At 44.1% G+C, this 25,668-nt stretch overlaps 1 protein-coding gene across 13 annotated transcripts in view; it reads left to right on the top strand.

Annotated features, from left to right (window-relative positions):
* ADGRL3 (adhesion G protein-coupled receptor L3) overlaps nucleotides 1–24,513 on the top strand; it is a 491,811-nt gene extending 467,298 nt beyond the window's left edge. For 8 of the 13 annotated variants that reach the window (XM_063156644.1, XM_063156645.1, XM_063156648.1 and 5 more), the window contains 2 exons: nucleotides 6,520–6,648; nucleotides 12,160–15,023. In XM_063156644.1, the coding sequence (XP_063012714.1) occupies nucleotides 6,520–6,648; nucleotides 12,160–12,965 (935 nt within the window). In that variant the 3' untranslated portion in view covers nucleotides 12,966–15,023. Of the gene's footprint in view, nucleotides 1–4,670; nucleotides 4,745–6,519; nucleotides 6,649–12,159; nucleotides 15,024–20,848 lie in introns of those variants that run through there. The other 5 variants (XM_063156649.1, XM_063156651.1, XM_063156652.1 and 2 more) reach the window with 3 other exon arrangements.
* Nucleotides 24,514–25,668: the final 1,155 nt, after the last annotated feature.

Here is a 25,668-nt window from a genome sequence, read left to right as displayed (position 1 = left end):
CAGAAGATGGCCCAGAGCTTAACAACCTCATTTACTGAAACTCCATTTCACTGCAGTCAGTATTAATAGCTTCACAATGAATAGATTAGATGCTGCAAGTGACAACAAACCTATTTGAGAGAAATTTAATAGGGAAGTTTATTGAAGTTTATTAACTGAATCCTGTTGGCTATTGTAAGAACAGAGCTTGATAAATATAAATGTCAGAGCATTTGTTGGAAGGAACTTGGAAAAATACTGAAAATACCTGTTGTCCTCCAGCAAATGTGTGAATTTGCTTGTCATAATTGAATTTATTGTAAAAACAAATTTTGAACACATAGAAGACCAGGATTCATTAAATACTTGAAAGCTCTACCTGTAGAAAAGAACACAGTGCTGGTAAGGAAAGTCTCGAAGAAAACTAGAGCTTTGACTCCTAAAAACTTACTTTTGTTTCCCTGGGAGCAAAATGGAATAAGTTAATAGTGAATGAAGTATAAAACCAGCCAGAATTTACAAACTGAAATCACTGCAGAGAGGCCATTCCAGTGACACTCAAGTCTGAGCTATTCACTGCACTTTGGGTAAGGCAGAGTGTGTTATGGGGTTGTTTTAGTGGACACTTAGAGGAAGACTGAGCTCTTACCACATCATTTGTGTCCAAGCTAAACCATGTCCCCTGATAGCTCAGGAACTGTTCTATCTTCAGGGAGTGGTCCATGTTCTTCCTGGCTGTCACTTGTCCCTGCAGGGCAGTCTGAAGTCAAGGACATGGTGTGCAAGAAGCTGAGGGACCTGGTTCATGGTGGATGTGAACCACAAGAAAAGTTGGGTGTTCCAGGGGTCAGAGCAGGCAGGAGTACAGCACTGTGCCCTTACCTTGTGGAAAGGGAGCCACATTGCTGGCAAAGCAGGGAGGAAACAGGACTGAGATTGATTGAAAACACAGCAGTACATGTAATTCCTCCTGCAACAAACAAAAAAAAAAGCCCAAGAAAATCTAAATTTTGGAATTGCTGGGTCAGAGGCAATGAAACATTTTGTTATGACGCAGATGTGCTTTTTCTAAATTATTTCTGTTTCTACTCTAATAAAAAGTTGAAATATTACAAAAAGTCAAAGTCAGCTTTTTTACCAGCCACTCTTCTGGAACAAAAAGTGAAAACATTTAATTTGGAAAATACTGATTTTGTATGGACATTTTTAAAGCATTGAATAGTTCATCCAATTTAATTTGTAAGCTGGTCCATTCTCCTTTCTCAGCAAAACTGCTCTTCTGTCACATCTGCTCAGTAGTGGGGAAATCTCTCCAGTCCACTGCTAAAATGCACATACCAAAAATATTTTGGTATGCAATTGAAAAGACCAGAAGTCAAGGAAGATACATGGTGGTAGTGTTGCCTGTGCAGACAGATGATCCCAGTTAAAGCAGTGCTGCTCAAACCCTTTCAGCCAGGCAGAGCAGTGGTGAGTAACAGTATTATTCAGAAAATCTGCAGGAGCAGTTGAATCCATTTCCCTTCCAGCTGGGTAGACTATGCAGATGATTCAAGGTAACCTGTGTGGCTTTGTCAGCCAGCTGCCCACAAGAAATTTTTTGAATTTTATTCCTGAGTGATGCATTCTGGAGTCTGGCAACATGTGCTTGTCATCATAATTTTCATCCTTTGCTTTCAGTGAGTGAATAAACCACGCTTATGTTTAACAAGGTGCAGCTTTCCCATACAGTCATTACACAAATCTCTTCCAAAAAATTATCTCTGCATTCAATGTTGTCCTGCATCAAAGACATCAATTTCTGCCTTAGAAAGGAAAGAAAAAGATTCCATTTGGTTGCATACTGTCATTAAAATAATACCTACTTTCATAGCCACAGAAAGCAGCTAAGTGTCGCTATCTGGATCCTTTGTGTCTGGTTACAGTGATGTTAAAACTTGAGGGATTTTAATCTTTGTCCTGGTTGGTTTTCCTAACAGTTTTTGTCAGTTTGCGAGTCAAAAGTGCAACCCTCCAGATCTCCCCCTGCACCCTGAGCACAGGCCATGGCTTCTCCTGGCCTTTTAAATCCAGCACAGCTGGATCTGTGGTGCTTGGATCGTGAGGATCACTGGTGCTGTGAGAGGAGCAGGAGCATCTGTGTGTTACCCAGGAAATACTTGCCTTCTGAAAGACCATCATTTCTTTCTACTTGTGATCACAGCCTGCAAATCCTCCACTTGAGGAAATCTAGCCTCAGGTAGCCTTGAGCTGAGCACTGGCCTTTCCAGAAACCCAGATTTGAATGTAATTTTGGATATTAGAGCTGACCTGGTAGCTGTGTTTTGTTCTGAACTTTGGTTGAATAACAGTGGAAACAAGGAGACTTGGGACTATAGTTGTACCAATGTGGTTGCAGGGAATATTTTTATAGAGGTGTGAGTTCTGCTGTTAAACGATTGCTGGTTGTGATGATATCATCATGGTGTAAAAAAAGGTGAACCTGTGGGTTGGAGCCCATCTTTTTTCCATGCCCCCACACGTATACAGCATGATTGGGATTTGGAGACAGAATGCATTTCCTTTCTGTTGGGTGCCTTTGACTGGCAGAACTGGAGATGATTCAGCACAGCTGGAAAGAAGGCAGTTCCCCTAACTAAATGAAGAGTGGAGGCTGTGGGCTGGCCTTAGGTGGTGCAGCAGATGACAAAGGAGGGATCTATATAGGGGCTGCTGTTGCTGGAATGTAGGAAAGCATGGGTGACACAGAGCCATGGGGTTTGCTGGGAGAGGTCTGTGTTGCACCACAGATGCTGAGAGCCAAGGATCCAGCAGTAAGTGAACAAATAAAAGTAAGTGATGATTACTGCTGCCTGCTGAAGATATTAGGCACATTGCCAACGCCGGGCCTGATGGCTGCCAGGGATCCCTTCCCAAGAGTGCTCTGACAGGGAGGAGATTCCAGGTGGTCAGCAGGCACTTGCAGCCCTGATCTTTCTGGTGTTTGGGCCCCTGGACATGCACTGACCTTTGTATTGCAGCCCCAGCGATGCACACCCGTACACAGGACTGCAGAATAACCCTCCTTGCTGTCCCCCATGGTGTTTTGGGAGAGCATGCTGCTATGATCCCGTGCTTACTTTATTGGGGTTTTGTTGGCTTTCTATTACCAAGGCTATTTTCATGCAAATGAGGTCATAGTTCCATAGTCTACCTGCTCCTTCTGCTCCTGCCTCATCTGCAGACCTAATCCGCTCTTCCTAATAGTCCCGTTGGTTGCTATAGCAATGATAAAGTGGTATGAAAAAGCCAAGATGATACTTAAATGTATGTCTGGTATTACATTTTTCATTCTTTCTCCTGGGAAAGAGAAACCAAATAATGAGAGGTTTGCTGTTTTTTTGGGGTTTTTTTGTTTGTTTTTTTTTTTTTTGGGGGGGGGGGGTTGGTGTATTACTGTTTTATCAAAAGTTTTAACTGTGGGCTTTTTGGACCCTGGATGCAATCCTCTCTCAGCACCCTTTTAGGCTGGGAATTTTGCAACTCAAGAGCAGGTAGTAAGAAACAAGAGCCCAAATTTATGAATACAGGGTACATGGAATTTCGTATTTGAGATGCCAAAGTTACATTTATTGTGTTGTGCACAGAGTAAGAAGTTTGCCACTTCATCACAATGGGAACCTAAGCTGCAGAGCGCTTAGGGCCCAGTTTGGTCTCTGAATGTATTGAAAGATATCAAAACATGTTGGCTGAGGGTTTGTTTTGGATTTGCACAAGTAGACTTACTCAGCACTGCCACTGAAAGTGGCATTTTGAACAGTAAATTAAAAAATCTTAATGAAATCAAGGGAGAGGAAAGCAGAAGATGGAGTATTTTTGCTCGGTTGCCCCATACAGGAATGGGTCACTGTAGTACCAAGCCCTATCTTTTACACATCTGAGAGCAAAAATTACTTACTTATTCTGTATTTTCAACTTTTTTTTTGCCAAGTTTTTAGTCAAGCATGGATATGTATTAAAAGTTGTCTGAAAGAGCCATATTTATGTGAATTCAGCTCATTGCAGAGCCCGCCGTGTTGGCAAACGGCAAATGTAAGCAAGCCAAACCTACATTTAAGTGCTTACACAGGTTGATCCCCTCTTTCTTGTCACAGTCTGAGAGCATCCCTCATGCAAAACAGCTTCTCCTGCCCAGCCCTGGTAGGATCAGCTTGTTCCTGCCTGCTGGGGTTCACTAGACAAGATCAGTGTGGATATATTGGTGAGATGCTCTTTCTAGCAGCTGGCATTTAAAGACACCTTGAGCTAAAGTGCTCAAAAGCCCACTAAGGGTATATTTTTCATATCAATTCTCATAGGGACTGAGTTGGAGATTGGGTTAAATCTCAGATGGGAGGATTATATCACCCATGAGTTTATGGCTGGCATTAACTCTGGACTTTCTCATTACTTGTATAAAAGTGAGCCCCTTTTTGAATCTTTTATGGCCTGGCTTGATTAAAAGTGGGATGAAAGCAGAAACAATTTTAATGGCCTTAGTGCTCACTGGTATAAAACTAGCACAAGAAGAGAAATTGTTCCTACAGTCTCTCATGCCAGATGAATGTGAGATTGAGAGAAAACACATTAGCAGAAAGAAAGAATTGACTCATTTACCTATTAGTTACATTCAAGGTTACTTAGTTAAGCGTTCATATAATGTTTTCTTACAGGAGACAGCTTTGTTTCCTTATTTTCAAACACAGCAGCTCATCTTGCTTTCCATCAGCATAGACAAAAATATCAGGTGAGAGAAAACAAGTTGTTTTTTTCCAGCTGCATGTGTTGAGGAGCCTCCCTGGCATGCAGCCCCCATACAACACTGCCTTCTACTTTGTCCTGTGCTCAAAAGACCGATTCAGTGACCTGCTAATGCCATACGCCTGGGGCTGGGGAGTGCTGGGGGATGATGGGGGAGAGGCAAGAAACTGTCTGCTCCCTCCTCTACCTGCAGAGACATGGGGAAATGTCATCCCAGGCCTGCATACAAGCACGGCAGCCTCCACCTAACCTGAGGTTTGGCCTGGTTTTGCCTTTCTGGAAATAATTAGTAGGTGTGAGCTTTCAGAGAACTCCCTGCTAAGGGGATTTGTACTAGTCAGAGTCCTCAGGGCTTGTATATCCTCAGCAACTCCATGCAAAGAGGTTGTACCCAGTGCCCTACATGCCCCACAAAGACAGCCTTCACCTTGGCACAGAGGCACCTCCACACCTGAAAGAGGCAAATGGGGTCTCCATGCCTCAGACACTGGTAAAAGCATTCCTGAAAGAGTTACTGGTTTTGAGGATTGGCTTTTCAGTTACTGCTTTGGGTTGAGGATATCAGATGTTGGTGACAGCCAGGTGATGTGAGCCCTCTGACAGTACTGTGCTAACCAGCTCTAGTTGCCCCACCAATTACTTACTTTCCTGGTGGAAAGGTTTTGTTTTTACAGTTTAGTCCTGGAGATTAAAAACCATGGACATTCTTCCTGCTATAGAACTCAGTAGGAAGGGCCCTGAAGGGCAGGTTTTTTTAATTCGGTCATGTCTCTGGAGATTAGATGAGGTTCAGAGCAAGGGCTTAAGGGTTTTTCATCATGTAGGTCAGCTAAAAGGTAGGGGGAGACTTTGCTTGCTGGATTGATGCGTGCAATAGGAATTGCTGCCACCTGCCAAGCCATGATGATCCCAAAAAGCACAGGTCCAGAGGCTGCGTCTCCAAGGAAATAAACCAAAGATCAAAGGACAACTGTTGGCTGAGTGCTTGGAAATAGCAGCAAAGAGGTGCTGGAGTGGTGAATCAAGGTGTTTGTGGAGCACACAGAAAGCCTTGAGACATGCACTTTGTGGCCACTCTCATTCCTGGTAGAAATGCCTGGCAGAGCTGTAGTGCTCTCACCTTCCAGGATGGATTCAGGTGGTTGTGATGCTCTTGATGGTGATATCAGAGAAGTAGCTGAAGTGAAACTTGCCCTCTTAGACATGAGAAACAGCTGCTGTCTGAAAAATGCTGAGAGCCTTTGGAGAGGCTGCATTCTCCATCCTTTCTCTTTAATTCTGCTTTTTTGATTTAGATGCGTTGTGAAGGTCTGGCAAAAGAGATCCTAGCACATAGTGGGAGTTGAATGTGCTGTTGTCTGTTAGTCATTATATATATATTTTTTTATTCATTTGGCACTTTCCGGAGAGTTTTTCCCCCCACATTGTGTAGGCTGCCATCTTCCTTTCTTTCTTTGTAGCAAGCATGTGGGCGCAGCCTTGCTTACACTCCGAGCAACTGGGGAACCACCATAAATGTAGCTTATCCGCTTTCTGATACATTTTCTTTTGCGTTGGTTTGGATTTGTGCATCGTCAGTAACATCTGTTCTGCTTTAGTGGCATACAGTTTTCCGAGTCTAATTAGCTGGCTGCTTGTAATCAGGACTATTTCAACTGTTGTCATTCTGAATGTTCTTTTTCCCTTTTTTTTAATACCACATTTGCCTGATTGACCTTTTTTGTTGTTTTTTTTCTCTGTCTTTCTATCGGGCTGCTCCAGGAGCCATGGCTAATCATCTTATAACCAATGCTCTGCTTCGTCCTCATGGCACTAACAACCCTTATAATACATTGCTCGGGGAATCGGCGGTCTATAACAACCCTTCTGTCAGCATGTACAACGCACAAGGTGTGCTGGAGTTTCTCTCTAATTTTTCTAGTGAGAATTCCATTTTCTGTGGCTTATTTTGGCCCATTTCTTTCTTTTTTTTTTCTTCCTTTTACTTTTTCTCTCCCCACGCACACACACTTTTTTTTTTGGAACTGGGCACAAAAAAAAGATCCTCTCCCCTCCCTTTCATTTCAGTGCATCTTTCCATCTTCCAGATGCTATTTTTCCATGAGCAATCCAATTCACTTTGAAAGACTTTTGTCAGTTTTTCTCAAAGCATTCACAGTATTTTGATTTTGATTTTTTTTTCAGTCTCCTTGCTTTTGTATTGTTTTGGACTTGTGTGTGTGTGTGTGTTTTGTCAGACACATTCATTCCTCTCGTTGTTGTCAGCGCATTTCCTTGTTAAACCATTCATTTCAGAAACAGGAGCACCGCTGAAGGTAAGTGAAGCTAAACTGGCCTTTGCCACCAAAGCTGCTCTCGTTTGAAATGGCCTGCAGAAATGTGGCCAGCAGTGCACTGGTTTGCACAGGGAGTAAAATGCAAAATAAAACAAAACTGCCCTTGATCTCTAAGAAAAATGACAGCTGAAGCAAGAAGTGTAGGCCAGCTCCAAAGAGCAGAGCTGAAATAAGAAATGTTTTGCCGTTTGCATTTATACATTTTATCTGTGTTGTTAGGGGAAAAAATAATCGAAAGAAGGTGTAGTGGATCTAGATAATATTTGATATCCTCCTTTTGGCAACAGAAAAGAGACAGGCAGAATCAGTTGTACCTGATGGAGCTTTCTGCTATGGAAATCACTCTCTTGTCACCTACATGTTTGTCTCTGCTCTGGCTTCTGTGGGAAGGGACAGTGTTTGTAAGCTGATGTCCTGGTGCTTCTGTGAGGGAGAGGCAGATGTGTTTAAGCAGGGCCTGAGGAGGTGGGGAGTGTGAGCTCTGACATCTCCTGTCTCTTGGTGGCTCCATCCTGCTCTGCCCTTTCCATTGGATTATTTTTTTGGTCTTCCTTGTAAGGTGGCTGAATCACTATAGAGTAGCACTACATTCCAGTGCAAGTGTGCCAGCACTCTGTCAGCTCTCCGCTCTCAATGAAGGCATCACTTCCCAGTAAAGGATATCCAAGAGAGGGAAAATAATGATGGTGTCCTGGTTCAGAGTAGTCAACCCAGGACAGATGGTTATAATGCAAGCAGGAAAGCCCCCTTTGTACTCTATGGCAGCATGTTGTTTATGACAGAAATAGATGTTGAACTGTATCAGTAGGGTATTTGCATTCAAAGCACAAAGAAAGCACATGTGTTTATCCTTTTTGCTGTTTATTAATTTCCAAAACTATGCTAACTTTGTGCAATAAATTTGTTTCCAAGAATGCTTTTTTGAAAAGGGGCTACTGTTAAACATGAAATGCTGTGAGTTTTAAGATTTTCAATGTACTGCAAATGTGGAAATGAACTTTGATGTTCTGACTAGTTTCTTGCATGATAACCTTAAGTTATGGGAGTCTTTTAAATCAAATGGCAACAGGTAATGCTGAGTCAGCATTCACCTTAAGAGGAATCCTGATGTTCAGGTCTGGGTGCTTCTGCCCAGGCAATATGGGCATATATGTGTGTTACATTTATTTTAATAATTTTATGGTCTTCAAATTTTTAATACTAAAATCTGATACAGTTACCTGAGCTAACAGAATGTTATTCCACAAAAACAGCATAATTTTTTTGCTAGTGCTATTCTGTTCAACACAGTTAGATAAGTAACGGAGAAATCTGTCCCGGCTTCATCCATGGGAAGTGAAGAAAGAGAATGGGACCACCCTGGTCCCATTTAAGCTCCTGGAGCTTTACCATTGATTTCAGAGGGAGCAGAACCTAACCCATTGTTTTCAGGAGGCTGTGACCTCCTGAAATGACCACAGAACTGCTATAGCTATTAGTTTTCAAACTGGTTAGGTCCCTGGACAGTTACAAAGTGTGAATATTAGGAGATCCCGTGGCAGAAATGAAGGGTAGCAAAACCAACCAGGCCTAGTGGTCTCGGTGGCCCTCTGGGGATGCTGCACCAGCAGGAATGCTAAAGCCAGGAGAGTGCATTGTAAAAGTAGATGCTGTCATCATCTCTGGGTGTGCCTTGGCTGTGGCTGGCGTGCAGTGAGCATTGCAAGCTAACACCATCCAACTAACTCATTCCACATCTCTAAGGCCGTGACTTTCTTTTGCACGTTCATTTACCACTTCTGGTGCTGGCCATGGATGGGGCAGGACACCCCAAGGAACAAGGGACTGATCTGCTCCACCTGTTTCTTTTCCCCTCCCCAGATACGTCTTTTAAAATACTGTCTCTGCTTAAGCCAAAGCTGCCACATCTGTGGCAGGCAATCACCAGGGGCAGGAAGTTCTAAAACTTACCCTTGAAAAGAGGTGGGGAATCAGACCCTAAAAGGCCAAATTCCAGTGACATAAGCAATTCCTTGATAGGACACAGAGTGTAGAGGGAGGAGGAGGTGGTAGGTCAGGGGCCGAGTGCTCACTGTCCTTGGAAGCTGAGGGACATACACTGGCTCAGTCTCTCCAAAGCAGGAAAACAGCCCAACACCTTTGGTCAGAATTAATTCTGAGAGAAGGTGTCCACAAGCATTAATGACCATTAGCAAGCTCTACTTAAAATCCAACAGACAGCTGAGGAGTGGGAAGCTGAGCGTTATCACTGCCTCTTCATCTTATTCTCTGACTTTTCTTGTTTTAAGCCTTTCTTAATAGTTTCCTCTAGCAATGCCATTATCCAAACTACTATTCTTCTTTTTTTTTTTTTCTGTTTGTTTCTTTTTTTGCCAAGTCCATGTAGTTTGCCATATGTTGGTTAAAGTAAAAATCACACTTACCAAAGTTTGTAAAATGCCAGCAGCCCCATGATGAGCAAAGTCATACTCTTACAAAGCACTGTTGCAAAAGATGGACGGCAAAACATTTTTAGTAAGGAAACAGAATTCAGTTTCAGCTACCAGGGGTTATTATACCTAACAGTAAGTAAAGCCATTCATTTTAAGACTTTGGAAGTAACATTGACAATGCCTGTCTTTTCAAGCATGACCGTTACCAACTTTAAACTTTTCTTAAATTTCCTGGCATTATTATTTTATCATTTGTGTTGCACGCTGAACATTTTATAATGGCATTGGAAAACAGTTTAAATGTGATAATTTTTTTAAATAAAAATGTAGACTATTGACTATTGCGCGTAAAATATTTTTTTTCTGTCTAAAATGTCAATATTTTTAACCTGAAATAAACCTTATAACAAATTCATGTATTCTGGGCAGTGGAAATTATTTCCGTTAACTCTCTTTTCTGCATATCATCAATTTGCTTTTTACTCATGTTCTCCTACTGTCGCTGTAAGCTTACTTGTTGTTTTTTCTTTCCTTTTCTTCATGCTGTCGTTTAGAGCCCTACAGAGAGACAAGTATGGGAGTAAAGCTAAACATTGCATATCAAATGTAATTTTTTTTAGTTCACTTTTATTGCATCACATATAGATGATGTAGTTAATAAAGGAAATTACCCTCACAGTTTTGAAATCAAAAGACTATGAATAGACATGTATATATATGTGTATGCGTGTGAATGTATGTATGTATATATATATATGTATGTTTACATATATATATAGATGAGATTAGATGATGCTTCCTTTGTTTATTTCTCATTTTTGTGGTATCATTTACCCAGCATAGTTTATTGTTTAGTTGTGTATGCTTTTTTTTTTCCCAACTTCGTGTTTTTATTTGCGAGGTCATGGCATTTTTATATGGTGTGTTTCATTGCAGCCCCCACTCTGTTCTCACTTGCAATGCCTCCCATTTTATTTCTGCACCAAACCCCAGATCTATGCATTGGCAGCAGGAGCACAGTGCTCAGTGCCTCAATGCATACCTTACTCAGCGTAACCATCAAACAGATGCTGTTGTACCTGTCACCCATTACATACAGCCCTCCCCCAAAAATGCTCACTTTTCATTTCTCCCCAAGCATCGTGACTCGGTTGGAGATCTTTCACCGTGAAAATCAACGGCTTTGCTCTATGTCTGTGATGGCTAGTTGATTTTTTAGCATAGCTCCCTCATTTGCTGGGAAACCCAGGATACAGCAGCACCCTCTAAGCTTCAGAAACCCAAAAGGTGATCGACACATTTGGGGCATTTCATTCAAAAGCAAGAAGAAGCCTTCAGTAGCACTTTCCAGCCCTTGACATACAGCAACTACTCCATCGCAGATATAGACTGAATCCTGTATTTTCAGAAGGTACACATGCCATGTACTAAGCATGGTATGAGCAACTGTTCATCTGAAATTGTCAGTTTAATGGCTTCTCTGATCCACTGTGCCTTGCTGGGAGTTGCTTGCCAGTTTTTGGCAATGCCTGAAGCCCTTAGCTGAGAGGTCGATAAGTTATCTCATGCGTCCCCATGCCTGCTCTCCTTCCAAGGAGACCAGCGATCCCAAAAAAGAAAGCATGGTGGCTTAACTGCTGGGCCTTATTTTCTTCTCATTTGCCCCCACCCATGCTGGCATTGCTCTCAAAGCACTTCCCTGCCATCTCCCGTAGTGCTTTGGGAAAGAGCTGAGCTCCAGCCTCATGTTGTCAGCATTGAGACACCTGTAGAGATGCAATAGGCAGAGCGGGGACACCCCAAGACCCTGCTACTCCTCTCAGGTTCCCATGAGCCCACCTTTACCATGGCAGTGATGGTACTTGCTGTACCCTCTGCTGAACCCACTGCTTTAACTTTGCAGGTGGAATAGGAGCAATTTTTAAAGGCTTCACAGGACCCCAGAACAGCTGCCCCCAACATGAATTGTTTTAGAAAATCCCCACCTGGCCAGTGTGGAGTAAATAATTTTGGTTGTGCCCTTCAGCCAGAAGAGGTAGGGCATTTAGCCTTGTTCCAGAAAATCCTGGGCCAGGAAGCACTTTGTGCCTCCCCCTTGCTACTCCCTGAATCCTGCCATTCAGTCCTTATGTCTTTATCCTGACAGCCTGCCCAGCGAAAGGGGAGAGCAGACTTTTTTTCCTCTAGAAAGGATACCCTCCCAAACAAAGTTTTGGTAGTGATTAGCCTGGGCTGCAAATATTTTTTCCTTAGTTGGGAGGAATTGCCCCCTTCCTCCAAAGTTCCTAGGGCCAGGGCAGTTGGGACCAGCGCAGGGTCATGAATTTTTCAGCTCCCTCAGGAATACATAGAGTGCAAGAGCTGTAGGAGAATGCTGGCCAGGAGAGGTTATCCTTCCAGCTGGATGTTGCCACATCAAGTCACACACTTGACAGTGCTTTCCTTTTTTTTTTTGGGAAGCCCTGGACCACCAGCTGGTTAGATGGAGCTGCGCCCTCCCATTTTGGCCGCGACGCTCTCCTTGCTGCCCAGCACCAGCAGCTGCGGCAGCCTAGGAAGGGGGTTTGAGTGTGCACATCCCGCATGAGTGTCCTGTTTGTACAAGTCACCCTCTCTTGTGTAATGTTTTTCAGAGGGGCTTCTGAACAATGCCAGGGATACAAGTGTCACGGATACTCTACCACTGAATGGTAATCACGGCAACAGCTACAGCATCGCCAGCGGCGAGTACCTCAGCAACTGCGTGCAAATCCTTGACCGTGGGTACAACCACACGGAGAACGCCCTCGAGAAAAAGATCCTGAAGGAACTCACCTCCAACTACATCCCTTCCTACCTGAACAACCATGAGCGCTCCAGCGAGCAGAGCCGCAACTTGATGAACAAACTCGTCAACAGCGTGGGCGGCGGGAGCGAGGACGATGCCATCGTGCTGGATGACGCCACCTCCTTCACCCACGAGGAGAGCCTGGGCCTGGAGCTCATCCATGAGGAGTCGGACGCCCCGCTGCTGCCTCCCCGGGTGTACTCGGCGGACAACCACCAGCCCCACCTCTACAGCCGGCGTCGCATCCCGCAAGACAACAGCGAGAGCTTTTTCCCTTTGCTGACCAACGAGCACACGGACGACCTGCAGTCGCCCAACAGGGATTCTCTGTACACCAGCATGCCCGCGCTGGCTGGCATGCCCATGACGGAAAGCGTCACCGCCAGCACCCAGACCGATCCTCCACCAGCGAAAAGCGGCGGTGGCGATGCCGACGACGTTTACTACAAAAGCATGCCCAATCTTGGCTCCAGGAACCACGTCCATCAGCTACACACTTACTACCAGCTAGGTCGAGGCAGCAGCGACGGTTTTATAGTCCCGCCAAACAAAGAGGGAACCTCTCCGGACGGCAATGCAAAAGGACCCGCTCACTTGGTCACTAGTCTATAGAAGATTCAGCAAAAATTAAGCAAAGAGACAACTGAAAGCCTCTCCGTAACACTCGGTTTACTGTTCTGAGTTAATCCAAACAGTGGTAATATTGTGTGTACTCCTAAATCTTCATGCTGTTCAAAAGGAAATTCTCAGACTTTTTTTACTGGAATTTTTAGGCCGACCCGGAGAGGACAGTAACTGCTGTGCCCCCCTTATCTTCCTATCCTTCTTCCCTCCAGACAGACTTCATTATGTTAATGAAAGAGATAGATAACGGCACACTTCGTGGCCTTCTCAAGTTATGCCGTGTTTGTTTAAACAATCCTTGATGCTGTGTTGCTCTTAATACCAAGGACCTGATTTAAGAGGGAAAAAAAAAATAATAAAAGGCCAAAAATGTGCGTTTGAAACTAGTAGCGATGACGCATCTAGGTGGGAGCGCTGCGTAAAACAAGCTAGCAAAACTCTTTCTTACCAATCCAGATCACACCATGGGTTATGGTCACTCACAACTTGGTTTCACTGCAGCGCCCTTTGCTGCGGGAGCAAACAAAACGTAAACAAATTTAATGAGACGGAAGGGAATCCTAGAATCCTGTGCTAAAGGCATATTTTACATTTTGCTGTATTAACGGATGATAAAAACTAATGGCAGAAAAAGAGAAGCGAACAATTTCTATGTAATGTACAGATACTAGCATTGCACATATAGTCTGCTTTCTGTTCCTCCAGAACTTGCGTCCCTGTTAATGTAGTGGAAAAAAAAATAAGAACTTTTTTCTGTTGTGCTGGTCTTGTAAGTTTGTCTACCAGTAGGAGCAAGGTTTTTCATAACTCTTTCCTTTTTTTTTTTTAAATTTTGTTTTGCCTCGTCCACTGCTCCTTCTCTCTGTCCCCTTCCCATCCCAGTAAAAAAAAAACTCACTGGGCAACAAAAAAAACCCCAAACATCACTTTCTAAGGACCATTTTTAGTAACACCATCACCATTTCTTTTCAGCCAAGGCAGTCTTTTAATTTCCTCGCTGTATAACCTTTTTCAGCCGGCATGTTGCCAGCAGACCTTTTGGCAGACTAGAGCAGGGCAAACTTCCTCATTGTCAGTGCACAACCCGATGGTGACGATAATCCTGTGGAGCATCTCTGGCCGACAGCCCCTCAGCCAGGCCCTCGGGTCACATCCAGGGACTGAGGAGAGGTTTTGTAGTTGTAGTGGGGGTTCTACAGGAGACTGGAGGAGCAAAGGGCCTTCTCGGCTCAGTCTGGTCCCCGGTTTAGGCACTTGTACTGCAGTGGTTTAAGAAGAAAATAGATTGACGCGTAGTGAGCTAAAAAGTACTTTGCGGTGATTTTTAATTAAAAAAAAAGAAAAAAAAGTCCTCTGTTCATTATTTTTCCTAACAGGAAATTTATTTATTTGACCGGATTTCTAAGTAACATAGGCTTTCTGGAGGTAAATTAGCAGCACGGAATATGAATTCTTCTTTTTCTCTTTTTTTTTTTTTTTTTTTTAATTTATGATCCATTTTGTACGGTCTCAGCAGTTGAATGACCTCATTACTAATATTTGTTGTAAAAGTGAAGCTTGTTTGCCAACCAATAAACAACTGATCACGATTTAGAAGATACTGTATGTATGTACTGTACAATTAATCTCTCTTATTTTGTCGTTGTTCTTCCTCTCTCCATTAATGTCTTCAGTATGAGTCTCCGCTCCTTTACAGCATGGGTGAGCAATGCCGAAGAAAGGAGGCCTAAGCTGAGAAATTTAAGCACAAAGGTTTTGCAGCTGTGGCTGACTAGAAAAATCAGGCTGGTGGTACTTGTTTAGGGGCAAGAACAACACTGGTTGACATTTGTTGCAGGTGATTCTAGGTCTGTTTTGTGCCTACTGTATAAAGTAGCCAACGACACATGGATGATTTGAGTATAGTGTTTCACGTGTCATATCTTTTAATCATTGTAATTTTTTTCTTTTATTAATTTTCTTCCTTTTTTTTTAATTTGGGTTTTCTGAGATTAAAATCTGCTGGTAGCATGTCAAAGAGTAAAACAAGTCCCCGTTAGGCCTTCTCGGTCGTTGTTTGCTGTCTCTTTATTTTCCTGCTCCGGGCATATGCCAAGCGCCCTCACCATCCTTGGCCACATGGTCCCTCCCGCCCCACCTCTGCCAATGGCCCACTGGCACTTCACTGCTCCCCTCCAGCCTCCCCCATCAAATCCCTTAAGTGCAGTCAGGAATACAGGAAGCCACAAAATAGACTGGAAAGGTTGACAGGGGAAATAACCACCTCTGGATATGATTGGTAATGAATTTTCAGTGATTTTTCACAAAGCCCTCCCACGGCCTGGGCTTAGGGACTTGGTGCTGCCTCCGTCTAAACTGTGCCTACCCAAGTCCTATCATGCTGGGTAAAAGCCAAAAGGCTTGGAGCAGGCAGGTGAGGCACCCGTTGAACAAGATATTCCCAGTGCTGGAGGATGAATGCAGCAGCAGCAGCAAAGTGGAGCAGTTCTGCCCCATCCCGGGACTGTCCTCGCACTGGGGCCGTGCTGCTCGGTGCTTCTCAGCAGAGTCTGGTTGGGCAAGAGAACCAGGGGTGGTGGTATTTGGTGATATTCATGGCCTTCTGGTTCAAGCCACTTGAGTCCTTCCTGCAGACACTCTGGCCAAAATATCTTGGGGAAGAAACTCCATGTGGGACCATGCACTGATCGCAGCAGTGCCTCTTGCCGGGTCTAGGTTTCAGCAAGGGAGCGTTTCCTATTGGAACAGTGGAGAATCACCTGACTTCATAGCAGAGTAGCCACTGGCCAGCCGGGTTATGCTCTTGCTCTTGATGCTGCCTCCCTGTTTGATTTCATTGGATAGTGCATGGTGGATCCACTGTTGCAGGTACAGCAGGTTACTCACACCTGTGTGGTCACAGCAATTCATCCAGCAGCCCAAGAGAGGCTGCTGAGGCTTGAAATAACAGGTACCTCTTGTTTTGGGGAAAATAAAAACTCTTTTACTGTATTAGACTCAAAAAATAGTTTTTCAGGGGTATGGTGGAATTGAGTGTGTGCAGAGGGTGAGATGCACCCTAGCAAATATCATCATGATAAAGTGGGAGGCAGATGATGAACACAGCATTTACCAGTGTTTCTGAAACTACAAGAACAAACCAGTGGTGGATTTGCTGTGGGATGGTTTTGTCCTACTGAAAAATCTTTACCTTCTTTTACTACAAATGGTCATTCTTCCCCAGCCCTTTTATGTATTTCAGGTTTATCAATGTGCAGGCGTTTTTCCCCTCTTCTCCATCCCGTCTCTTTGCCAGCCTACCCATGCCTATTAGCACTTTGATTGCAAAAAAATGCTGTTTATTTTCAAGCTGATTATTTCTGCTCCCAGGCTGCTCTGACATCACAGGATTCACTGTTGGTGCTTCTTATGGCTTAGAAAACAGCTGAATCACAAAATAGAGGGAAAATATATATTATTAATTTTATTAAGCCAAAAATGGTTTAAGACAGTAATATAGTGGGGATGTTTTATGAAGGGGAGCAGGACACAGTTTGTTTTTGGCATTTTCTTCCCCTTGAAAACAGATTTTGTTGTGTCAGATAGTTGATTATGAGCATGGTGAGGGTTGGTGCTTGTTGATCAGTAGCTCACTATGTACAATTCCTATGTGACTGGCAGCAGTTTCTTCTGTGCAGGCTGCAGCATATGGAAATCAACTCACTGTTAAGTCCTCAGTGCCTGCAATGCTCCTGGGGTATGAGGGAGAGCTGGAAAACTTCTAAGGCATTTCTTAGTGCTGAACCAAGGCAAGAATGTGAGAAAAAAGCTTGATGAAAATGCAGTAGTGATTATGATGTTAAATCCATACTCATGCTTGGGGCACATAACTGTGTAGGCTTGGTTGAAGGGGATAATCAGCCCTGTACTCAAGGGATCTTTTCTAGGGCTCCATTTAACAAAACAAAGGAAAGAAAACCAAACCAGATTTGACTTACAGGGAGAAGATTAAAGCTTCATAATTCAAGTGCAACAAGCATCCCACTTTCAGCTGAAAACAGACAAAATAGAGGCAAATAGGTAGTGCTTGAGCTGATAAGAACATCAGCTGATACACAGACCATTTTCTGAAACACAGGGCCACCTTTGGGAAGCTTGAGCTGCCAGGCATGTTGGGAGTGAGGATTGTTAATGTTAATCCATTGATTGAGTTGCCCCTTCAGAAAGCCTTTCTTGCAGGTGGGAAGAGTGGGATGGAGAAGTGCAAGGCTCCATGCTTTGCATTTTCCTGAAAATCATCTTAGGATGCTTTACAAGTTATGAACACCTTTTTTCACTCACTGCTAATTTGTGCAGGACTGGGTTATTTTTCCTGTATAATCCCATTGCAGACCACCCCATAGAGAGCTGACACATCAGCTTACTGCTTAGGGACACCTTGACTACAGCAGGCAATTCCCACCCATTTTCTGCAAGGGCCAGCAGAGACTGTAAGATCTCCCTGAAACATGAAGGAGAAATACAAGGCAAAAGACATGCCAAGAAAGACCATGTGGGCTGGAGGGTTGCTTGCAATGGGGGGTATCCATCACAGCTTTGGAGGCACTGTGTAGGCAGTAGTGCTTACCATGGTCCTGTTCATTTCTGCCTATTGATTGCTTTTAATTCCTTGACATCTGTAGTTGTTTACCAATCTTTTTCCTTCCTCCCTTGCCCCAGGTAATAAGCAGTGGGTTACCTCAGAGGGCCAGGGGAAACAGTGGTGATGGGGGGAGGCACTGAGCTCCTGGGGGTCCTTTTGTGTCTGTGTGTCCCTATTGCCTGCATCCCCCTTCCCTGACCAGCTGGCCTCTCTGTCACACCCCATGTGCCCTTGATCTCACTCGGTTATGAAGAATGTAATACCCTGCAGAATTGCCTAGTCAACAGGGATAGAAAGATAGCTCATCTTATTAAAGACCTGTCTCAGGAAAGCCTAAGAGCACAAGCTTGGTCATCTGTCACACCCTGATCTCCTCCTTACCTTTAGAGAGAAAAGTACTTTATTTTTAGCTATCTGCTGCATTTAGCTACACTCTATGCAAATTTCATTTAATGAATATTTTAGGGTTTGAATAGTCTGGGCTCATGAACATTATATCAATGTCATATTGTTGCCGGCTCTCTGGTAACGACGTGGAGGACATCCTGCAGTGTGAAGCTGAAGCCAGATAAAATCTGTGATTAGTGCTCCCAGGGAAGGCGTTAATGCTCCCATGGGTTGTTCAGTGACTGTCCTGGGTGGGGACACTAGCACTGCAGTCAGGGGAGGGCACTGCAGTACCCCTGGAGGCAGCAGCACTCCCCTTTCCCGAATGAGGGACATTTCCTTCAGCACAGGTAGCTGGCTTAGGGCCACTTTTGCTCTTCCAAAGGCTTTGGGATGCATGGATCATACACCAGATCATTTATCATCCCAGTTCAGAAGAGGCAGTCTATTTAAAGCTGAAATATCAAGACTTGCCAGGATAGCTTGGAAATCTTCCTTTTTCACATCAAAATAGCTTTTTACAGGTGCTTACTGTTTATTGTATTTGGTACACCAGACAGATGGTGATAGTCTTCTTCAGGAAAATGCCAAGAACAAAAAAAAAAAAATCATCCTAACTGTTTTCTGTCTTTTCATTTCTTTACCGTCCACATATTTTCTTTTCTTATATTTCTACTCCTTAAATACACTGTACACATGTTAAAACCCAAGCTAAAGCCTCAATAAATAAACAAGAAATATTGGTATACGGAGCAATTACTATGTGTTGGAAGCAAATGCTTGGTGTTTTGGCAGTGCTGCTTAAAACCCCAAACAACAACTTTGAAGACACAAACATAGCTGCTGCACAACCTCCTCAGCTGGTGTGATGGCAATATTTGTACAGATGACCAAATATCTCAGACTGCCACTTACAATGGACTGCATCTTGTGTTACAGCTTTGGAAAGGTTATTTCCAGCAGAAGGGTGCTTGGTGGGTAAATTACAGCAATAATAAAACTCTTTTCAGCCTATCTTCTCCCACTTCTCCTGGAGGCATCTCAGGCAGAGTTAGATTTGGGACCCTGTGGCAGAAAACCTCACTCCACACAGTGGCCCTGCAGCCTTTGTGTCCTACCAGCAGCAAAGGCTTCACCTTTCAGTGGGCACGAGTCTGTGGCAATATCCACTGAAAAATGGCTTTGGAGGGTGAATGGTGAAAACCAAGCAGTCAACAAACTGGGTGGAGGATGTCTGGGGATTCCACTTGGGAAGCAAAAGCACGGTGCCCCAAGCATCTCTGAGGATTTGGTTGCACAAAAGCTGCAAAGGGGGTGTGGGAAAAGGAACTTTGGGTGGGAGGGTATTAAAAGAAAAAGCCCCAAACTTCTGGCAAGGCTTTGTCCTCTGGCTGAAATATGCCAAAAAGAGTTTCTCAGGTGCTTTCTGCAGGCAGCTGGAGAGAAGTGCAAAGTCATGGGGAATTGGAACCATGTGTGATGGAAGGCATATTTGAGGCAAGCTAAAATCTTTGCTGTGGATATCAGATGCCTACTCTGGTCAGTCCCTGGTTTCCTCACCTTAAATATATATATAAGTTTAAATGGTTTGCCGCAAAGCAGCCTTTTGGTTTGGGTTTGTTTTGGGTTGTTTTTTTTTTTTTTTTTTTTTTTTTTTTTTTTGAGAGGGTCCCTTCCTGATAAATAGAACAGGATTATTTTTTCCAATGCAAACACCTCAGCTCTGCCCTTTGGTCACCTTCCCCTCACCCACTTCCTTGCTTGCTTATTCAAACTTAGAGATAAAAGGCCTCATTGCTTAAGCTGCTGTTGATATCAGCCAGGAAGAGTGCTACATATTAAATAGGTGGGATTCTTGATTTTCTTTACACACTGTGCACCCAGGCATTTTCCACTGCTGGCAGTTTGAACTGCAGTGCAAAGCAGCCCACTGAACTAACAGCAGTGGAAATGAAAGAAAATGCATCCTACTACTTAGGAAAAAAGAAGAAAATATAGATGAGCAACAAGGAAAGGATGAAAGTCCCTCCTCCTCAGAAAAACCCCAAAAGATCAGCCAAAATGGCCAAGCTGGGAGATGCCTGAAAAGTTGCTGATTCTGCCCCCACCACTTTGCCTTTGATGACATAAAGAGCAACATATATTTGGGAGGGTGAGAAACCAGGTGAAATTATTTATGCTTAGAAAATGTCTCCAGAATAACTCTTGATTCTTCTTGAATGTGATTAGCCTACCGTAACATCTCCCTGAAATACTATCTATAAGAAAGCCTGCATGAGCTCACCCCAAAGTGCGTGTGGCTGTGTCCTCCCGACGTGAGCTTGTGAAAGGAGGTGCTTTCCCCTCTTGGGCTGCAGGGATTATAAAGGCAGCGGTAAAGCAGAGCACTCAGGATGCAAAGTGCCCTTCAGATAATGTCTGATATCAAAACAAATCTGTTTACTCTGCAGTCATTTATACTGAATATTTATTATTAAGGGGTGAGGGGGACACAAGAAAAAATGCAGTTTGCTCAAACAAGCCCTGTTGTGTTGACACAAACTGGTGGCTGCAGCTCAGTGATGTGCAAAACACAGAGGAGCAAAGAGGCACCACGGTGTCACTCTTCTGCAGAGCAGTGGGCAGCAGTGGCTGATGCTGCTGTACAACAAACTACCGGCTCATACAAATTCAGCAAAAAGGGTGGGAGGAGACTCGCCATGAGATGCTCACCCATAAATGCACTCACTTCCCTGAGCAAGCCTTCCTTTTCAAGGCAAGCAAGGCATCCTCTGCTTTGTTTGGGGATGGGAATGATCTTGAAAATAGTTGCTGTTGGTTGCAGGGTCCAGGGATTTACCTGCTCTCCCCTTGTTTTTCACAGAAGGCGTCAGGACGCCCAAGCAGGAGCCGGTCTTCAGGCGAGTCACCATGGAGGACAGTGTCATCTAGCACCTGGGGACCCTGAGCCTGCCCCGGCCAGCCCGTGCCAGTGCACCACCTCAGCTCCTCTGTGCCTCAGCCCCCTGTCCCTCACTTGGGATCGTGCTACAGGAGAGGCCAGAGAAGCTGGCCTCGACCAAACCCTCGCATCCCCATGGAGAGAGCAGCCAGCTGAGATTCCCACTGCATGGCAGCATCCTGGGATGGGCCCTCGGTGTTTGGCCGCTCGTCTCTTTTTTGAAGATGAACAGAGCAGGTGAAAATTGTCTTTTGTAATAAGAAATTAGTTTCAGCTGCTCAGAACATTGACTTTGGGACTTGATAACACTTTAAAAATGGCCGAGTGTGCTTGATCCACCATCCTGAGCCTCTCTCCATGCCCTCAGGCTGGGCTGTAAAAAGGGGAACCTGCCGGATCCAGGTTGCTGTTGTAAATACAGACCTGTCAGTGCGAAGAGCCAACCAGGGAAGGACCAGAGGGACAGAGAAGTAGTCCTTACACCAGGAGAAGCTGAACGTGCCAGCAGAGTACTGTCAAGCGAAGCTGTTGCTTGTAAATAGGGACTGGCGCATGTGTCCAGCAGCAGCTCCACTTGGCCAAAGCTTCTCGGGGGAAAGCTGCTCAGATTTTATTGTCTTGTGTAAATAGAAATATTTTTTTGAGGAAAAAAAAAAAAAGAAAAGAGCCTTAGTATCTTGAAGATAGCGTTTCTCAATCAGCTCAGCTGGGGATGGATATATGGGAACCCACGGGATCTGCCTGCTGGAGGCTGGCGTGGGCTCTTGCAGCCAAGCTCTGCCATCACCGCAGGAGACACCTGAAGGAGGATGGACCTGTCCTGCAGAGGATTCAGCAGACATTTCTCCCTAGTCCCTGTCAGCAGGGTGAACTCATCGGTCCTATGGTCTCCGCTGATGTAAATAATCAGCTACAGCCCACAGAGGACTTGGACTGCTTGGTGCAGTTGTGGGAGGGGGGAGGGTGGGATGGGCAGAAGTCATCAGAGGGATGCAAACCCCATCAGCGTGGTGATCCTCAGGCTTTTAGCATTAGTTTAAAAAAAAAAAAAAAAGAAAAAAAGAAAAAAATCCCAAACCCTGAAGGCTTATTAATGGCTTTGAGCCAACTGTTTGGCTGGGTAAATGGAGGCATGCCTAGACATGTTCTGTGTCCATGTCAGCCAGTGCCTGTCTGTGCAGTTCTCTGTCTGTGCAAACGCGTGTGCAAGGCTGTGTCTGGTTCAGGGGGCTGCCAGCCACTGCAGGTCCCTGTGTCTGTGTAGCTGTGTTCATGAGAGAGGAGAGAAAATGGATGTGTGTGTTGTACTGCCCTTTATCCACCCAAACACGTCCCAGGAGTCGTAGGTAACGCTGCTGGGTCCAGCTTCAGTAGCAGGAGTGCAGAGTAGTGTCCACACCTCTCCAGGGAATGAGGCTTATTTACTCTGAGTCTGTTCGGATTCATGCAGTGCAGGGAAATTAGGAAAAGAGAATGAAATTAGAAATTGAAATTAGGAAAAAGCCCATGCATTATATTTTTGAAAGTTACCCCCAATAACTTTCTCTGGACATAGAAGTCTCTCTTCAGCTTAGCATTTTGCAGGAAAGCAGTGCCAAGGTGAAGTGTCTTCCCCATGAAAAAGCCAGATAGCATGAAACACTGTTTAGCACAGCACTGGGGCCAAAGCACCTTTAGCTTTGCAAGGAATGGGCAGTGGGCAATCAACAGAAATTGGAAGCTGCCTCAAATTCCTGAGGGATTTGGGCATCTAGAGGGGTAATTTGCTTGCAGTGGCCCAAGGTGAGCTGCAGGGAGTCTTTTCCACTTGAATACTTGAATACCTCCTGTCATCCAGCTGTGTGTGTTACCATTAACACCTAACAACTGCCAGTGCCAAGTGATTTATATATTTATCAGGACATTTTTTAATTTATCAAACCAGTGCATGGGAGGCACTGTGCTTTCATCTGCCACATGTGGACACCTCTTCCTTTGCCCACTTCTCTAGCCTTGTATAGTGTCCCCAGGCAAGGTGACCATCATCTTGGGGATGTGGTTTCCTCCCCAGTGAAGGCTGTTAATCTTTTTTCCAGGGAGAAAAATAGTGAAAGATATGAGTAACACACCCTGACTTTGTGCTGGAAATGTGCTGAAAGTCAGCCAGTGTATTAAGCAAAACAAGTAACTCCAAAATGTTCCAAAGTTCACAATCTTTCACAGATATGAGGAAATATAGATACCATTCTAATGGTTTCTAGGGCCCTTAAAGGCAATGCTAAATCCTGAAGCCAAGGCTTCCTGACCCTGGGGAGGTTTGAGGTGCAGCATGGGGAAAACTTAGGGGCAGCAATTACAGGAAAGAAGATATTCCCTGGTTTTACTAGATTGCAGGAAAGCAGAAATCCCCTAGCTGGGTTGAGTGGTGGATTTTTTTTCATTGGAGCACTCACTAGTAGTTCTTCTTCCCAGAAAATCCCATCATCCTGTACCTTAAACCCTTTATGTCTAGAAGTTAGGAGTTAGGAGGCGTTTACAACAACCTTCAAAGTTTCTCTCTCTCTCCAACCCTAAAAGAGGCTGACACCCCACAACTGACAGTTGTGAAGATGAGCCAGACCAACCCCAAGTCCTCATAAAAATGATGAATCCCATCCACTGCATCCATATTGACGTCACACAGGTCACACATGGAGATGAGCAGTGAGGAGGGGGAGGCAGATAATCACTGAAGATTGCGTGAGGGAGGTGCTGTTACCAAACCCACCTGGCAGAGTTTTGATTTAATCCAGCCCTGAGTAAATACTGATTGACATTTCACTCGCTTTCCTTATCGTAACTGGACTTCCTTACTCCTCAGGCATGGAATGAATCTTAATACATTGTAATTACTGTACTCCTGGTGGTGAACCGGTATGAAAAGCTATCACAGAAAGCATTAATAAAATGTACATTATGAAAAAGAACTCGGCATTGTCTGAAATTAATAATGCACCAGATTTTTCTCATCCACGCCTGCTCATTACAGGCCTGCCCTTGAGTTTTCTATTAAAATGACTTATTCAAACTACTTGTATAGCTGTGTTCAGCGTGAAGTTATCTGCTGTAGGTTTGCATCCCAGTTAGATGTACCGCATGAGGACTTATTAATCTGTTATATCTTTCAGGCATTGATTTTGGTGACATTTATATAACGCTGGTATGACTGAAATGAACTGATTGATTCATGCGTATGGATTAGTTTGCCTAAGACTTTGAGGCGAGGTAGCTTTATCATGCACTGTAACGCCAGAATTCATCACTGTATTATTTACGAGAGACTGAACTGGCTGCATCTCAACAACTGAAGAGATCTTCACTGTTTTATTTATGTATAAATGTTTACTTAATCAGCCGCCAATTTTGTTTAGCAGAATTTGTTCGCAAACGGAAATTGTAAACGATAACGTGGTTTCTATTTTAAAATTTACAGGCTTTCATCTATAGCAAAATCCAAGATTTCCAAAGTGTCTTTGTCTACTGGCAATCAACAAGCTCTCTTGTATATGCTTTCTGGTAATTGCAATTAGCTGCTGCAATATTTCACATAAAAAACAATGCAACCCTAATACAGGAGATCTGAGTGGTAGTGTGTCACAGTCAATATAAATACCCCAATGCTTACAAATGCTGGAGGTTTAACAAAACAACAAGGAGCCACCTGCCAGTGCAGAGGCGGGAGCTTATGGACATGTGTGGTGATTTCTGCTGCCTTATCTTACAAGAAAATCCCAGTTCCAGGTAAATTGTGTTTCAGTCACATGGGCCATATCCCCTGCTTGAGGAAAGCCTGGTCAGAGGGGGCAAGGAAAACATCTGCTCACTGTGCCTTGCAGCTGGGAAAGTGGCAGGGCTACCATGAGTGTTTAAAGGTGTAACATTCCAGGGAGGCTTAATCCCAGGTTCCCAATCGATTGCACGTGTTTTCCTTGGATCATGCTGCTTCTCCCAGGGACCAAGGAATAAGGAGACATAAAGGATTTATTAAATGAAAGCAGAGACTTTCCTGTTAGGAGCCATTTAGAAATATTTTTAGTGCAAAGGCACAGAAGAAGTGACATGTTAGAGACCTATAAAATAATGAGTAGTGTCCAGAGAAGGTGAATTGAGTGCTGCAGTTCACCATAGGTTATACAGAAAGTGGCACTATGTGGAGCAATGAAGAGGTGAAGTTTTAAACGTAGTTATAAGTAATGTTTCATTACACATCCTGGGATTAACCCACGGACTCCCTGACCCAATACACCAGTAAGGTGATGTACAATGAGCTTTAGTTAGATATTATGCTGTTCCACAGTTTAAAGAATGAAAGAGGGGAAAAAAAGTAAAAAAAAAAAAAAGAGAAGCCTGTCACCTACAGGCTCTGGTTTCAGGGTCAGAAGGAATTGCTGGCTCCCTGAGGAACTGCAGAAACACCCCTGCTGAGTCTTCAGCCATACTTCACACCTGTGATTTTTTTTTTCTAACCATATTTTATTAACATAAAAAATTACAATAGTATTAGGTAGGCCTGGAATATCACTTGCCAGCTGGCAGTATGAAAAGGGGAGTGACCTTTGCATGTCAGCACCCTGGGCTGTACCTTCAAGAGCATGGGATCATAAGAGAGCGATGCTGAGGGGTTGCTGTGCCTCACAGCCATTGAACCCATCACTGCAGAACTGGTGGCAGCAAATAGTCTTTCTCCATGTTTCTTTTTGGCTCTCTCAGGTACAAGAGGCTGC

The sequence above is a fragment of the Melospiza melodia genome, chromosome 5 (assembly GCF_035770615.1).
Source record: "Melospiza melodia melodia isolate bMelMel2 chromosome 5, bMelMel2.pri, whole genome shotgun sequence".
NCBI classification, from domain to species: domain Eukaryota; kingdom Metazoa; phylum Chordata; class Aves; order Passeriformes; family Passerellidae; genus Melospiza; species Melospiza melodia.
The sequence above is the reverse complement of the archived record's forward strand: the minus strand, read 5'-3'. Positions and strand labels throughout refer to the sequence as shown.